Source organism: Rana temporaria, chromosome 12 (genome assembly GCF_905171775.1).
Source record: "Rana temporaria chromosome 12, aRanTem1.1, whole genome shotgun sequence".
Classification (NCBI taxonomy): Eukaryota; Metazoa; Chordata; class Amphibia; order Anura; family Ranidae; genus Rana; species Rana temporaria.
The window spans coordinates 29908304-29923811 of record NC_053500.1 but is presented as its reverse complement, the minus strand read 5'-3'; the positions used below and the strand labels follow the sequence as shown (position 1 = coordinate 29923811).

Here is a 15508-nt window from a genome sequence, read left to right as displayed (position 1 = left end):
TCATAAATGACCATTTTCAACTTCAGCTTTAACAACGGAGAAAATAACCATCCAAAGAGATAATACAGCAGTGTGGGAAAAAACATGCTGTTTCATATTAAACCTTCATTTTCCTGGGATAGAAAGTAGAAAGTAGACCATTCTACAAAAAAGAATTGGTAGATGAATGTCGCCAGGAAAATTAGTTTGTAGAGTGGATTTGGATGTATTTTTGTTTGTGTACTTACCGTCTTGAGGGCAAAGTCTAGTCAAAGCTATTTTGGCTGCAATTCTTCTTTGGGTTGCAGGACTGCAGCTTGTTCCTTTTCCCCCGTGCCCCATTTTCAGCCAACAGTAAAATCCACCGTCTGCTGACGTCACTTAGTTGGTCCAGGTATTTCATCAGATATGGCAACCCGTCAGAATGTGTAACGGAAGTGACGTCCCGTCTTGCTACATCCCGCACTCCTATGACTATGATACACAGCTATGACTAAGCACTAAGTACTAGTGCGAAACGCATCAGCTGTGTGTCCTATGTTTCTTGCTGTGGCTTGTAGTGCTTTTTATCCAATTTTACCAATAAAAGCAATTTAAGGAATTTCTTCTGGAGTGCGGCTGTCCAAACACCTTTTTTGTTCTTTAATGATCCACTGAGAAGGGGGAAAGCTGACATCTTGTTACACCCACCGGAGGTTTAACATTTTACACTTATTTTTAACAGGAAAGTGAGTTTTTATAGTGAAATACAGGATTTAGAACTCCGTCTGACTGTTTAGATGTTGGATTTTAAAAGCAGCGGCGAGCCCGCTCACCTCACAGGTTTGCTGATCTGACAGTTCGCTGCCTTTAAAATTCAACATCTAAACATTCACACAGAGTTCTAAGTACTGTATTTCACTATTAATACTCAGTTTACTGTTAAAAGAGGTGTAAAATGCAAAACTCCGGTGGGTATAACACGATGTTCGCTTACCCCCTTCACAGTGTATCCTTACTATGGCGGCGACGAAACATTACTTTCTGACAGGTCGCCATATATGATGAAACAAAGGCTCGGGAAAGATCTTTACCATTGGTATCCACCCAGATGCCTGTACCAAGAAGTGAGCCAGCCGCTCCCCCCACTCCACAGCCCAGCGCTCTACAGCGAGCACTGGAGGAGCAGTGTAGAGAGCCGGTAACTGACAGTCACTGCTCTCTGCACAGTGAAGACATAGAACTGAGCGATCAGCGATCTTTGATCACACAGTCTTCAAAGTAGTGTGGGACAGATGCAGCATAGAAGTATTTTTTTTTTTTTTTTTTATGGAACACAAACATCTCTTGTAATATAATTAAAATAATCATATACAACATGCATTTATATTTCGTACTCCCGGAATCCTGGTTTGACGTGTATTTTATAAATGTATAATTTACTTTTTGATACAAGACTATTGATCTCCTTTTGGCAAAGAGCGTTTGTAAATAACCTTCTGATGACAAGGTCACTTTAAAGCTCCAACTTCAACCAAACAAAAAGGCTGGATGAAAGCTGCCATGTATTAAAAAAAAGTGAATACTTGCCTCTCCTATTGGTGTGATCACAAGGAATGGCCTGCTGAAGTCTGTGCAGAAAGCAGCTCTTCCAGGAGTGCCGGTCTTCTGTCCCCGTGTGATCAGTGCTTCCTCCCATTAATCCCAATGTCAGTACAAGGCACAGTAGTGGCATGACTGTCAGAAGGAGGAACCAGTGAGCACTGCTGGGGACACAGGAGATCAACGCTCCCACAAGTACTGGTCTCTGTGCAGAATTCACCTGGTCAGAGGCAGAGTGAGGCAAGTCTTTCAATTAAAATGTCTCCATTTTTAAAAACTATAGGGGTTGTAAAGGTACAATTTATTTTCCTAAATAGCTTCCATTACCTTAGTGCAGTCCTCATTCACTTACCTCATCCTTCCATTTTTGCTCTTAAATGTCCTTATTTCTTCTGAGAAATCCTCACTTCCTGTTCTTCTGTCTGTAACTCCACACAGTAATGCAAGGCTTTCTCCCTGGTGTGGAGTGTCGTGCTCGCCCCCTCCCTTGGACTACAGGAGTCAGGACGCTCTCTACGTTGCAGATAGAGAAAGGAGCTGTGTGTTAGTGGGCGTCCTGACTCTCCTGTAATCCAAGGGAGGGGGCGAGCACGACACTCCACACCAGGGAGAATGCCTCGCATTATGGTGTGTAGTTACAGACAGAAGAACAGGAAGTGAGGATTTCTCACAAGAAATAAGGACATTTAAAAGCAAAATGGAAGGATGAGGTAAGTGAAGGAGGACTGCACTAAGGTAAAGGGAGCTATTTAGGGGGGAAAAAATTGTACTTTTACAACCCCTTTAAGTGGATCTCAATGTTTTAGCACCATCTTCTGAACTAGAACCTTAAATAAGTGTGTTGTGCATGCAAGTGTTCATGATGTATGATAAGTTATTGTTTGGGAAGCTATTAATCATCCATTTGTTGTTTTTTTTTCAGAGATCAATACTCTCTACTGCCACCAGAAGGTGTTCTTATCAATGTATTAGGATTGCTGCTTGTAGCATTTGGGATGGTGATTGTCTACATTCTTACACGGGAGGAGTGGAGGCGGCCGCCATTACCGGAAGAACAAGCTCTCTCCATTGACTTCAAAACTCTGACAGAAGGGGGGGAGGAGAGCCCAACAGAGCCCTGACAGCGCCCATGTCCTGCTATTCTTAGTCATTGTTAATGGTGATTCTTCTATGTATGGAGGTTATTTTCTGTGTGGTTACAATAAATACATCATTTCTACATCCAAATATAAATCTAGGTAGTTACAATAAACACCTTAACCCCACAGATGAAGTGGAATCTGAAAGTCTCACTATCTCTGCTGTCCATAGCAACCAGGCATTTCATCCTTTTAACCTGCACTACAGATATGAAGAGGTGCCATGTGGTTATGGGTAGAGGTGCCCCTTTCTCCTTCATACATGAAGCCACCTGCAGTTCTTTATGAAGGCTTCTTTTAATAACCTTGTGCTATTGGATTTCTCTGCTACATGTGGACATGCTCTGCCTGATTTACCGGTATTTTATAACCGAAAAAAGTCCGGGACATGAATGCCTTTCATTACACTGTGCCAAAAAGGCCTTTAAAATTCACCTAAAGGAATTTCATGGATTTAGGTGAAATTGTGTGTGGTAGACGTCTTTGTTTCCAGTGTAGGCAAGATATTGCAATGTTTCTCTCTAGCCAAAAAAGCATTACATGTATGTTTAAGACCCCGTACACACTAAAGATTTACCCAAACCATATAATAGGAGGTCAAACCGTAAGAGTTTCAATTCGTATGCTGTCAGGCAGGCCCTTGTACTACATGGTTTTGGTGAATCTGAAGACAAAAATCTGCAGAAAATCTTATTGTGTGTATGGGGCCTAAGTAGGTAAATATAGTGGCCTCTCTATCTCTATAGTGCTGTGTTTTGTTATTCAGAACAAAGTGTCTGTACAGATGAGAAATATGCCACTTTCCTCCAGAATGTCCTAGAATACATGGGCACTTTTCTTAGCTTTTTTCTTAGTCCTTCTCAATACACAGGCCCGGATTCAGATACAATGGTGTATCTATCGGCGGGCGTAACGTATCTCAGATACTAGGGTTGTCCAGATACCGATACCAGTATCGGTATCGGGACCGATACCGAGTATTTGCGGGAGTACTCGTACTCGCGCAAATACCCCCGATACCTAAATAGAATACTTTCCCCCCCGCCGCTGCCGCCGCACCGCCAAATCAAGGGACATGGCTAGAGGGACATTGCTGCATATGTGAGGGACATGGCTAGAGGGACATTGCTGCATATGTGAGGGACATGGCTGCATATGTGAGGGACATGGCTAGAGGGACATGGCTGCATATGTGAGGGACATGGCTAGAGGGACATTGCTGCATATGTGAGGGACATGGCTAGAGGGACATTGCTGCATATGTGAGGGACATGGCTAGAGGGACATGGCTGCATATGTGAGGGACATGGCTAGAGGGACATGGCTGCATATGTGAGGGACATGGTTAGAGGGACATGGCTGCATATGGGGGGGACATGGCTGCATTTGGGGACACATTTAAAAAAAGTATCAGTATTCGGTATCGGCGACTACTTGAAAAAAAGTATCGGTACTTGTACTCGGTCCTAAAAAAGTGGTATCGGGACAACCCTATCAGATACGTTACGCCGCCATAACTTAGGGCGCAAGTTCCGTATTCATAAAGAACTTAAGTTACCCTAAGTTACGGCAGCGTAACGTATGTGGTCCGGCGTAAGCCCGCCTAATTCAAATGTGGATGATGTGGGCGTGTTTTATATAAATTACTTGTGACCCCACGTATTTGACATTTTTTACGAACGGCGCATGCGCCGTCCGTGAAAGAATCCCAGTGCGCATGCTCGAAATTACGCCGCAAATCATCAATGCTTTAGACGTGAACGTAACTTAACGTACAGCCCTATTCGCAAATGACTTCCGCAAACGACGGAAAATTCGACGCTGGCCTGACGTCCATGCTTAACATTGGATACACATCATATAGCAGGGGTAACTTTACGCCGGAAAAAGCCTAACGTAAACAACGTAAAAAAATGCGCCGGGCGGACGTACGTTTCTGAATCGGCGTATCTACCTAATTTGCATATTCCTCGCGTAAATCAACGGAAGCGCCACCTAGCGGCCAGCGTAAATATGCCGCCTAAGATACGACGGTGTAAGAGACTTAGGCCGGTCGGATCTTAGGGAAATCTATGCGTAACTGATTCTATGAATCAGTCGCATAGATACGACCCCGCAACTCAGAGTTACGACGGCGTATCCGGATATACGCCGTCGTAACTGCTATCTGAATCCGGGCCCAAGTGTACATAACTTGGGAAAGTATGTACCGTATATTGTTTGTGGGCTGGTTCACCCATACACACTAATCAGGTTCCATAGCAGTTGTTTCAGTGTGCATCTATTTTTTGTGGCTGTTGGTGACATAAAGGGTCTTACTGAAGAGAGAGCACACCACCTGTTACTGTGAGCGGTACTTGTGCTGAGGATCTAAGCTCTGACTACAAACAGCCATATACGGTACTTGTGCACGTTCTCCCCAAAATTTGAATACGATGCCAGAAACTTAGATGAACGCATTGTATGGAGCCCATGCATTCTAGTCCTATCAATATTCAGTGCTAGGGTAGTCAGACCTCTAATGACAATCTTCAAATGCCTTAAGGTGCACCGGCCACCCTGCTCAGAACAGCACATATTAAAGAAAAACTCTACTTCAAGTTCCTTTGGCAGCCTCTCTTTTTTTTTTTTTTATAATTGTGTTGTTTGCAAAGAACTGTTTTTTTTTTTCTCCCATATTTCGCTAATTGACCACCTGTCGGTGTAGAACGATTCTTACTAGATAGACTAGGACAAGTCAAAGTAAGTCGATTTTAACATTTATACTCCTGTTCATCACAGTCCGAGGCAGGGGGTCTCCAAGCTTTTCAGTACGAGGGCTACATCATATATTTTACAATTATGGGTGGGCCCAAATGACTGAAATGTAAAGGAATGAACTTAATATCAAAACCTGGTCCGTGTTCTTCCGATCCCCCCCATAGGGGAGAGCGGAGAAAACACAGGGCGGTCCCTGCACAGTGTGCGGAGACCGCCCTGTCATCCGACGGCTCAGCGGGGATCTACAGAGCGATCCCCGCTGAGCTTTCGGACACACAGAGGCGGATCATTACTGATCCGCCCCGTGTGAAAGGGCCCTTAGGCCCCCTTCACATGATCGGACCGCTCAGAACCGCCTGAACGGCCGCTCCATGCAGTCCTATGGAGCAACGGATGTCAGCAGAGACATGTCTGCTGACACCGACCCAATCCGACCTGCCAAAATCCGACGGATGCAAAGCTACTTATATGATTTACATATCTCTTGTACACGGGTCCTGGATCTGTTCACTGCTAATTGCAGAGGTAATGGTGGGTAGGCTGGAAAGAGACCAGGAAATAAGCAGATCGCTTACCTAGGTGTGCCAGATACAAGTACATTTATAAGAGTGGCTATATAGAATTGCAATTCTTTTGGCAGATATGTATTTACAACGTGTTTAACTGTTTGTACTGCATTCTGCTTTAATAGAAACCTTTGCCAGCAATAGCAGCCTCCATATTTCTCTCGGTACAGGTTTCCATTAATCCCCTCCCAGCAGCATATCTCACCTGTGGAATTCTCCTCTCCATTTCTCTGTAAATCATGTTCTAGAGTCCTGCAGTTGCTTAGACTATATACATATATATAGTACTGACTGTGAATTCTTAATGTTGTAAAACAGGTGACCTGCTAAATTCTAAGCTATCTAATGTAAATGTGTGATAATGAGAGGTAGAGGAGAGTTATCATAGCCATTCAGTAGAATCCGTGGAAATCTGCAGCCTTTATTACCGACTTCAGTGGTGAGTTGTTTCTATTCTTATAGCCTTTCTTTGTGCCATTTATAAACTGTATTTTGTGACAAATATATAGTCTTTTTTATTGTTGTACTACAGAACAGCTGTTGGTGGTGTTTGTGATATGTTTTAAGCTCAGGTTTGTAGAATGTCATCTGTCACGCCAAATACTTTTTTTTTCTTTTTGTTACAAATTTAGCATTTTTTGTTTAAATGTATGTCCAAATGCACAACTGTCATTTCCAAGGTGTAAACTTGTTTACAAGAGAATGTGGTATTATATATACAGTTATATAGATATATTTGTTAATGTATTGACCTATTTTGAAAAGCATTAAAATTGTCAGTTTCTCTGGAAAAAAAAAATGTGTGACTTGATAAAACATTTCTCTATATGTTTGAATGTGGGGAAGAATGAAATGGTCAGGCATGTTTAGTATTGTGTTTTATACAGTAAATATAGTTTAATCTTGGAAAAGATGAAGAAAGGGCGCACCATCTCAGTGCACAACCTGTGCTAATGTTAAAATAAGAATTGGTAAATGCACTCACTTTGTGTGAATCAAGCTTAGCATGTAAAGTTGGTCATCTGTAAGGTTACAAGATGGCGCGCCGCCTCTTCTTCTTTTCCAAAATATAAGCATTAGGTTATCTCAAGACCTGATCCAGGGGAGAAGCGGCCATCACCCCTTTGACCTCGTTCCATGGGGACTAAATAGCACCATAGTTTTAATTTATGCTTTAAGGCAGGGATAAGCAATTAGCGGACCTCCAGCTGTTGCCAAACTACAAGTCCCATCATGCCTCTGGGTGTCATGCTTATGGCTGTCAGAGTCTTGCTATGCCTCATGCGACTTGTAGTTTGGCAACAGCTGGAGGTCCGCTAATTGCATATCCCTGCTTTAAGGGCTCATGCACACTGCAGCTCAAAAAATGCTTTTATAGTTACAAAGTAGATGAGGTTGAAAAAAGACAAGTCCAAACTATGTGTGTGATTTTATGTTAGTATTACATTGTATATCCCTCATAGTTTTTTTTTAAGCTCCCAGCTGAAACCACTGCCTGTGGAAGGGCATTCCACATCTTTACAGTAAAGAACCCTTTATGCAGTTTAAGGTTAAACCGCTTTTCTTCTAATTTTATTTTTTTTCCAATTAACATTTTTTTTTTATTGGTATAAATCGGTTCACAAGATACAGATAAATGCAGGTAATAACAGTAGCCAAATCATACACTTATCCAAGAGTACTGATATTACCCTCGCCCTGTATGGGTAGAGGGGGAGTTGAGATTCCGGCCCTAGGGGCCCTATTCCAAAAGCTGGCTCTACCGTCAGTCAGGTCAACAAACTTATGCATTTCAAACCGTTTTCTATACTCTGGTGTCAACGGTGACACCGAAACAGTATTTCTTCTAATTTTAATGAGTGTCCGCGTGTCTTATTAAATTCCATTTTGCGGAAAAGTGTTATCTCTATTGTGGGGTCACCAGTACGGTATTTGTACATTGAAATCATATCCCCTCTCAAGCATCTCTTCTCCAGAGAGAATAAGTTCAGTGATCACAACCTTTCCTCATATCTAATGTCCTCCAGTCCCTTTATTGGCTTTGTTGCCCTTCTCTGGACTCTCTTCAGTTCCAGCACATCCTTCCCGAGGACTGGTGCCCAGAACTGGACGGAATACTCCAGGTGTGGCCGGATCAGAGTCTTGTAGAGTGGGAGAATTATCGTTTTATCTCTGGAGTTGATCCCCTTTTTAATGCATAACAATATTCTGTTTGTTTTGCATGCCATTGCTGAGACAGTCATCTACTAGGACCCCCAGTTCCTTTTCCATCATAGATTCCCCCCAGAGGTTCTCCTCCTAGTGAGTAGATTGCATTCATATTTTTGCCACCCAAATGCATTATTTTAAATCAGGTCTGTATTGTTGGTAATCAATAGGTCTAGTAACGCTTTGTTTCTGGTTGGTGCATTTACCATCTGACCCATGAAATTGTCCTGCAAGACATTTAGGAACTGGCGAGCCTTAGATGAATGCATGGTTTATTCCACCCAGTCTGTCTGGATAGATAAAATCCCCCAATATAATGACACTTCCCACTAATCCAAGTTGTGCTAGGAGGTCCGTCTCTGCCTCCACCTCCTCCGTCTGGTTAGGGGGCCTACAGCATATTCCCAAGTATTACGGTCCCCTTAGTTTCCTCCCTTTGTAACTCCACCCATAAGGATGCTTCCTCCTCCCTTAGTGATGTCGTCTCTCATATTCACTTGTACATCATTTTTGATATACAGGCAGACCCCTCGCCCTTTTTTTACCCTCTCTATCCCTGCAATATAGAGAATACCCTTGAATAGTTGCCAGGCAATTATGAGAGCTGTTGAACCAAGTCTCTGAAATTCCTACAAAATTTAAATCCTCCTTGTACAACAGTAGCTCTAGTTCTCCCATCTTTTCCGCCAGACTACTGGCATTGGTGAACATGCCACGTAGTTTAGACTGGTTGCATACTATCTCCTTAGTGGGTGTTCTGAGGTTGCAAATAGGACTTGTTACTGTACTAACCTCGGGTTGAGGTGCTTTAGTCAACCTACCACTAATGCCCCCAATACTACCCTCAGGAATTAGTCAGCGTGGAACAATCTCTACCTCTGGACCCCCCCCCATCGCCTAGTTTAAGGCCGGATTCACACTTGTGCAGTGCGAATTTCAGCTCTCTTATCTCTGCAGAACTGTTCAGCAGATCATCTCCGTTTTAGCTGCGAATTTGGAGACCTAGGAGGGGGAGGGGGAAGTGTATTGAGATGAATGAGAGAAATCCTGAAGAGAAATGAACACATGTGCGAATTGGATGCGTGCCCATAGAAGATAATGGGCCTGAATTCGCACCTGAGCCACACTGCCTAGAAAACGCACACGTGTTTTTTCAGCAATGCGCAGTGCAAATGCATCGCACATATGTGAACCAGCCTCATTGAAATTAATGTATTTATAAATGTTCTGCGAATTGGATGCGGTTTAAGCCACACTCAATTCACATAGGTGTGAATCCGGCCTAAAAGACCTTCTAACTTTTCGGCCATCTTCACTCCCAGCAGAGCCGCACCCTCCTCATTTAGGTGCAGTCCGTCCCTTCTATAGAGCTGATAGCTGACTGAGAAGTCGGCCCAGTTCTTCAGGAACCCAACCCCCTCCTCTCTATACCAATGTAGGCATTTGAGTATCTGTAGGGGGAGTGGGCTTCTTCCCAGTAACCAGCAATAGACTGAGCATTATTTCTATTAAATACCAGTGTCATGGGGCCCTTCTAATGCTATTCATTAGTATAAGGGGACCTTTCTCACTGACTAGAAGTGGAAGAAAGCATGTTGCAGACCACCAATGTAAGAGGGGTTCACGTTGAAGTGGGCATTTCCCCACTGACTGCCCATGTGACAACTTGGAGTTCACTGTCTACTTTTATTTTGACTTTTATGCATTATTCATTTTAAAATTTAATTATAAACACTGGTAAACTATTTTCTGATATAGAGCAGCCCTGGGTGCTCAATATATTATAAACTCCACATTTCTTATTCTTTAACCCTTTTATCACCAGGGCCATTTTTGCACATTTTCAGGCTTGATTAGACAAAACATCTTGTCTGAAAGAAGAAAGCCCTGTTGATCGTTTTTATGTTGCATGATATTAGTACAGCTCAAACACATATTTTCAGAAAAAATACAATCAAGTTAATTTGTAGGTATAGGGGAAAAAAAAAAAAGCTTGTGCTTAATATAAGTGAAGACTGCTGCACTTTTTTTAACCACTCCTGGCATACAAGGAGATAATGAAAAATGTGAAAAAATTTAAATAATTCTGATTCAAGTTTTTTTTTTTATTTAAGAGACTGTGCAAACACTGTGTATTAACATGTGTTTCTTGTTGTGAAAATAATATTCATAATATTCAATAAACAAGAGCCCATATGTATCAATGGCATTCCACCAATTTAATGTTCTGTACACCGTTCCCAGTGATAACATTATACATTAATCCATATGAAGATTAAATTGGCCTCTTACCAGACCCTGATGATCTCTAAATTATAGGAGATCTTCGCTCGCATGAGGTAAATAGATGCCCGATGTCTAGCCACGTCCTCTGTGTCTCCTGACCTCTGAGATGGATGGATCCGACAGTGTCCAGGTAATAACATAAATGATGTTGATGCAGGAATCTCTGCCGATTTACCTTTTGTATCGTGATTGGGGGGGAGGGGCGACTTCCAGCTATTGGCTGCAAGTGATGATCGAATGCTGGTTTTCCAGCATGACTGTTCCACAGAAGCTGGTTGTTTGGTTTCTGTTGAACATTCAGCGGTACACAAATGCTGAAAGTTTTCCAGTCCCAGCTGACTTGGTACGTGTATACCCAGCTCAAAGATTCCCCTGCCACTACTGAAGTCGGTTTCCTTTTGGTGGATGGTGTTCGCCGTCTCATAGTGAAGTGGTCATCAACCCTGTCCTCAGGGCCCAGTAACAGGCCAGGTTTTATGTATTACCTTGGGGAGATGCAGACTAGAATACAGCAATGACTGAGCAGCAAATTATATCACCTATGATGTATTTCAGTTATCTTGCAAACCTGGCCTGTTAGTGGGTCCTGAGGACAGGGTTGATGACCACTGTCATAGTGAATACCAGGGGCCCACCAGCTGTTGCAGAACTCAAAGTCCCATCATGCCTCTGGGAGTAATTGCAACTACCAACCTTGCAATGCCTCATGGTAAATGTAGTTCCACAACAGCTGGAGGGCCCCAGGTTTTACAGCAAGGTTGCTTTTATTATATAGTGGACAGTTGGCTGCAGCTGTCGTGAGTGTGTGAAAAAACAATTGCTGCAACCACTGTAAGATATTCCTCAGTGGCAGTAAAAAGGGTTAAAGGATAAGTTCACCTTTGGAACATGTTACACCCGTATTTTAGGTCCATGCTCTGGACAGTTACTAGACGAAACTCCCTCTTCCCCATAAGTCTGATTCTATTCATCTCTGTATATATATATATTTCTCTTCCGTTCATAGACGGACACAGCATCCTTTGACAGTAGGGTTATATCCGCTTCCCTTTAGGAGAGTTTAGGCCGAAAAAAAGCACTTAAAGTGTTAACAACACATTCCTCAGTGCAGCTCCTCCCAGGGGGCGTGGCCCCTTCGGGTATAACCCACCACCTGCTCTAGCAGCCTCAGTTTTTTCCTGCCTAACGACAGGAGAGTCAGGCTCTCTCTGGAGTCCCTGTACTCTGGAGATTTTTTCTTGCGATTTTTCTTGCTTTTATTATTTTGTTCCTGCATTTTTGAATCCTGTGATTCTTCTATCAACAGCCGACTGGGTGACAGGCTGGATCTCGATCCTTGTAGTCCCCCCATGTTCGGCCATCGAGCGTGTGCCGGCCCTTAGCTCAGCTTTGGGACGTCCACGACAGGCCTCGTTGCTCCAGGGGCGGCCGGGGAACATCTTGTTCTAGGGCACACATATGACCGGTCTCTATGGCTTTGTCACAGTGTGTCTGGCCGACAGCCATGCCGTTTAGCGGACGTTGGTTCTGTCTGGGATACCTCCAGCCGGGTAGTCGCAGGACGGGTAAGTAGTGGCCCTTGCTCAGGTAAGTGGTCTGGCTGGTGTTTTCCTGGGGAGGTCGAATGAGTGTCCGCCCTGCTTTCCTCTCTCCCTTCCTCTCCCTCCTTCCCCATGCTGGGTGGCGGCTGTAAGGGGTTGGGGTCCGCCTGGGGCTCTGTCACTACGGGGGCTGTGCTGCTGTGTGGTGCTATTAATTTTTTGTAGTGCCTTTCCTTTTTCACCATTAAAGGCTTACTTTTTAAAGATTCATTGGTGTGCGGCTGTCCATACCCTGCCTTCAAGTTTTTATGCCTCATGCATTGCAGGCACCCACCTGTTTCTGAGTGGACATTGATTGCTCAGGTGTGCTCACCTGGAGCAGCAGCTTCTCCCTTCTTATTAATTTGTTGTACTGGAGTTGCTCTGTGTGCTGGGCTGTGTTTTCTGCTGTGTCACTGTTGCTTTAAACGTGTATGGCCGCCATTTTGCAGCCCGTGAATTGCTTCCTGAGGGACGGCGCAGAGCGGACAGCACTCTCAGCGCTTCAGCAGCACTACAGCCTGGCCGGGTGGCGAGTTACCTGGGGGTCCCCTGCTCTCTGTTTTGCGGCCGGGAGGGTGACCTGTGGGTCTCTGCCTTGCAGTACTAGGGCGGCATAGCGGTGGGTCAACATGGAGTCTGAACAGAGGCTTCTACCCCAACCATGCCTGAGTTAACCCTTAGTGCCCCTGCGGACTCTGTAGAGCCCATACGGCAGTCCCTTAGGCGTTTATCGCCAGGATTGAAGTGACAAGCAGCCAAAAGGGGGGTAAAAACCCCCTCCCTGCGCCTGCTTCTGGGGAAGGCTCTGACACGTAACCAGATCCTGCTGCTGGCTCTGGTTCCGTCATGTCAGATGTTGCAGGCTTAGCCCACACGGTCAGTGAGGATGACTCTGCTTCAGGGTCAGCGCTTGATAAGGCGTTTTGTTGGAGCTTTTATCACTGGGGTGCGGGATACTCGACGCCGGTCCCTTTTGGGTTATGCACACCGCCCCGCAAAAAGTGTTTCCTTGTGTTCCTTACCTGGACAAAATATTATACAAGGAATGGTATCGGCCGCAGAAAGTTTTTGATGTACCAAAATACTTTGCGGTCCGTTATCCTCTTGAGGAAGATTTTTAAAAAAAAAAGTCCTCTGTCAGCGGACCCCCCTGTGTCCAGACTGAACAAGTCTACCACGTTACCTGTGGAAGGGGCTCCCGCCTTTTTGGACCCCGCAGATAGGAGAGCTGAGGATGTGGCCCGCTCCATGTTCACAGTAGTGGGGTCGGCAGTGAGACCGGTTTTGGCCGGAGCTCTAGTGTCACAGACAATTACTGAGCGGGCAAAGTCCCTGCTGCAGGAGCTGGAGGCGCATAATGCTCCTGAGCTCTGTGTGGGCCTGGCTGACCAGTTGGTGCAGGGCCTGCAGTTTGTCTGTGAATTGGCCCTGGATACACTCCTCTTGCTCTCCAGGGCCTCCGCCTACACGGTGGTACTATGCCACCTTGGGTGGCTAAAGTGTTGGTCTGCGGACCAAACCTCTAAAAGGTCCTTAGGGGACTTACCCTTGAAGGGTGCACGGCTTTTTGGGGCGTCCCTGGATGACATCATTATAGATGCTACAGGGGGTAAGAGCACTCTGCTCCCGCAATCTGGGAAGGGTAAGAAGCCTCGTCATAAGCAGGGTCCCTCCTTTACCTCCCCCAAGTGATTTTATTTTATTTTTATTTTTTTTTCGCCCCCAGGTGCGACAGGAAAACGTTTTCCAGGGTGCTAAGGCACCCACTGTAGATCAAAAAGCGCACCTGGTACCGCAAGCCCAACAAGCCTGCTTCTGCATATAGGTCTGCCCCCGCCAGACACTCGGGTGGGGGGCCGACTTTGCGGATGCGCGGCTCGGTGGAGATCCCTCTTTCCGACCGCTGGGTTTGCGAGGTAATTTCCTCGGGGTACAAGATAGTTTCTCTCTTGTCCACCAAACAGATTTTTCCTTCCAGCTTCCTCCGGTACGCCGGGTGGCCCTGTCAGGGGCTGGTCAGGATCTGCTGGCCAGGGGAGTGATTATACCGGTTCCTTCAAGGGAACGGTTTCAAGGGTTTTTACGCCAATCTGTTTGTAGTCCCCAAAAAAGGAAGGGGTCCGTCCAATCCTGGACCTTAAGGCCCTTAACGCCTTTGTCCTGGGCCTCAAGGCCCTCGTTTGTTTTTTTTTGTCAAAGTGCAAAATTTCAGGATGGGGATTTTCTGGCGTCCTTGGATGTCATGAACGCGTACCTGCATGTTCCCATATGCTCAAAGCACCAGAGATTCTGGGCTTTGCGGTCAGGGAGGACCATTTTCATTTTGTGGCCCTCCCGTTCGGCTTGGTGTCGATACCACGGGTTTTCACCGAGGTGCTCGTCCCGATACTGGCCCGGCTGTGTCAGCGGGTGTTTATTATCATGGGATGTCTGGACGACATTCTCCTACGAGCTTCTTCGAGCTCTGAATTAGTGGAGCCGTGTCTATCACGTGTCAGACTCTCCAAGAGTTCGGCTGGCTTCTGTATTGTCCAGAAGTCAGTGTTGATTCCGTCTTAGGGACTGGAATTCCTGGGACTAGTCCTGGATTCCACCGGGGCGTGAGTTTTTTTCTCCTAACGGAAAAAATTCAGACTCTGCAATCTGCTGGGCAGCAGTTGTCGACCTAGAAGTGGTCATCTCTGCGATTCTGCATGAGGGTTCTGGGTCTGACTTTTGTATGCCCAATTCCACGCCAGGGTGCTACCGAGGGAACTGCTGTCACGTGGGGACAAGCTTCCGTCATCTCTGGATTACCAGGTTCATTGAGTCAACTGGTCATGTTTCCCCTGGTGTGGTGGCTGGCGTCTCCGGTGCTTCGGGCCGGGAAGTCGTTTTCTGCCGTGCCACTGGACAGTGGTCACGACGGATGCCAGCCTCTCCGGTTGGGAGGGGCGTTTGGGGCACCCAGTCAGCCCAGGGGCGCTGGACTCCGGAGGAGTCCCGCCTACTGATCAATATTCTGGAGCTCCGAGCAATTAAGCTGTGCCTTGACAGGTGGTCCCTGGATCTGCAGGGCCGACCGGTCAGGATCCAGTCCGACAACGCCGCGGCCCTGGCCGTACGTCAATCAACAGGGAGGCACACGGAGTTCAGCTGCAACGACGAAGGTCGCGCACATCCTTCGGTGGACCGAAAGGTCCGTTCCGGCTCTATCGGCCTTTTGCGTTACGTACTGGGGGTACAGTATGGCAAGCCGACTTCCTAAGTCACACTACACTGGGCCAAGGAGAGTGGTCTCTCCACCCGCAGGTGTTTCAGGGTCTGTGCCAAAAAGTGGGGCACTCCAGACGTAGACCTTCTAGCGTCCCGTCTCTATCGGTAGGTGCCACGGTTCGTGGCCAGGTTTAAGGACCCGTGGGCGGAT

At 45.8% G+C, this 15508-nt stretch overlaps 1 protein-coding gene across 2 annotated transcripts in view; it reads left to right on the top strand.

Moving 5' to 3' along the window:
• Positions 1-3011, top strand: part of LOC120919015 (cytochrome b561) — a 189342-nt gene extending 186331 nt beyond the window's left edge. For both annotated transcript variants that reach the window (XM_040330955.1, XM_040330954.1), the window contains one exon: positions 2483-3011. In XM_040330955.1, coding sequence (XP_040186889.1) covers positions 2483-2681 — 199 coding nt within the window. In that variant the 3' untranslated portion in view covers positions 2682-3011. The remainder of the gene's footprint in view (positions 1-2482) is intronic.
• The last annotated feature ends 12497 nt before the right edge of the window (positions 3012-15508 follow it).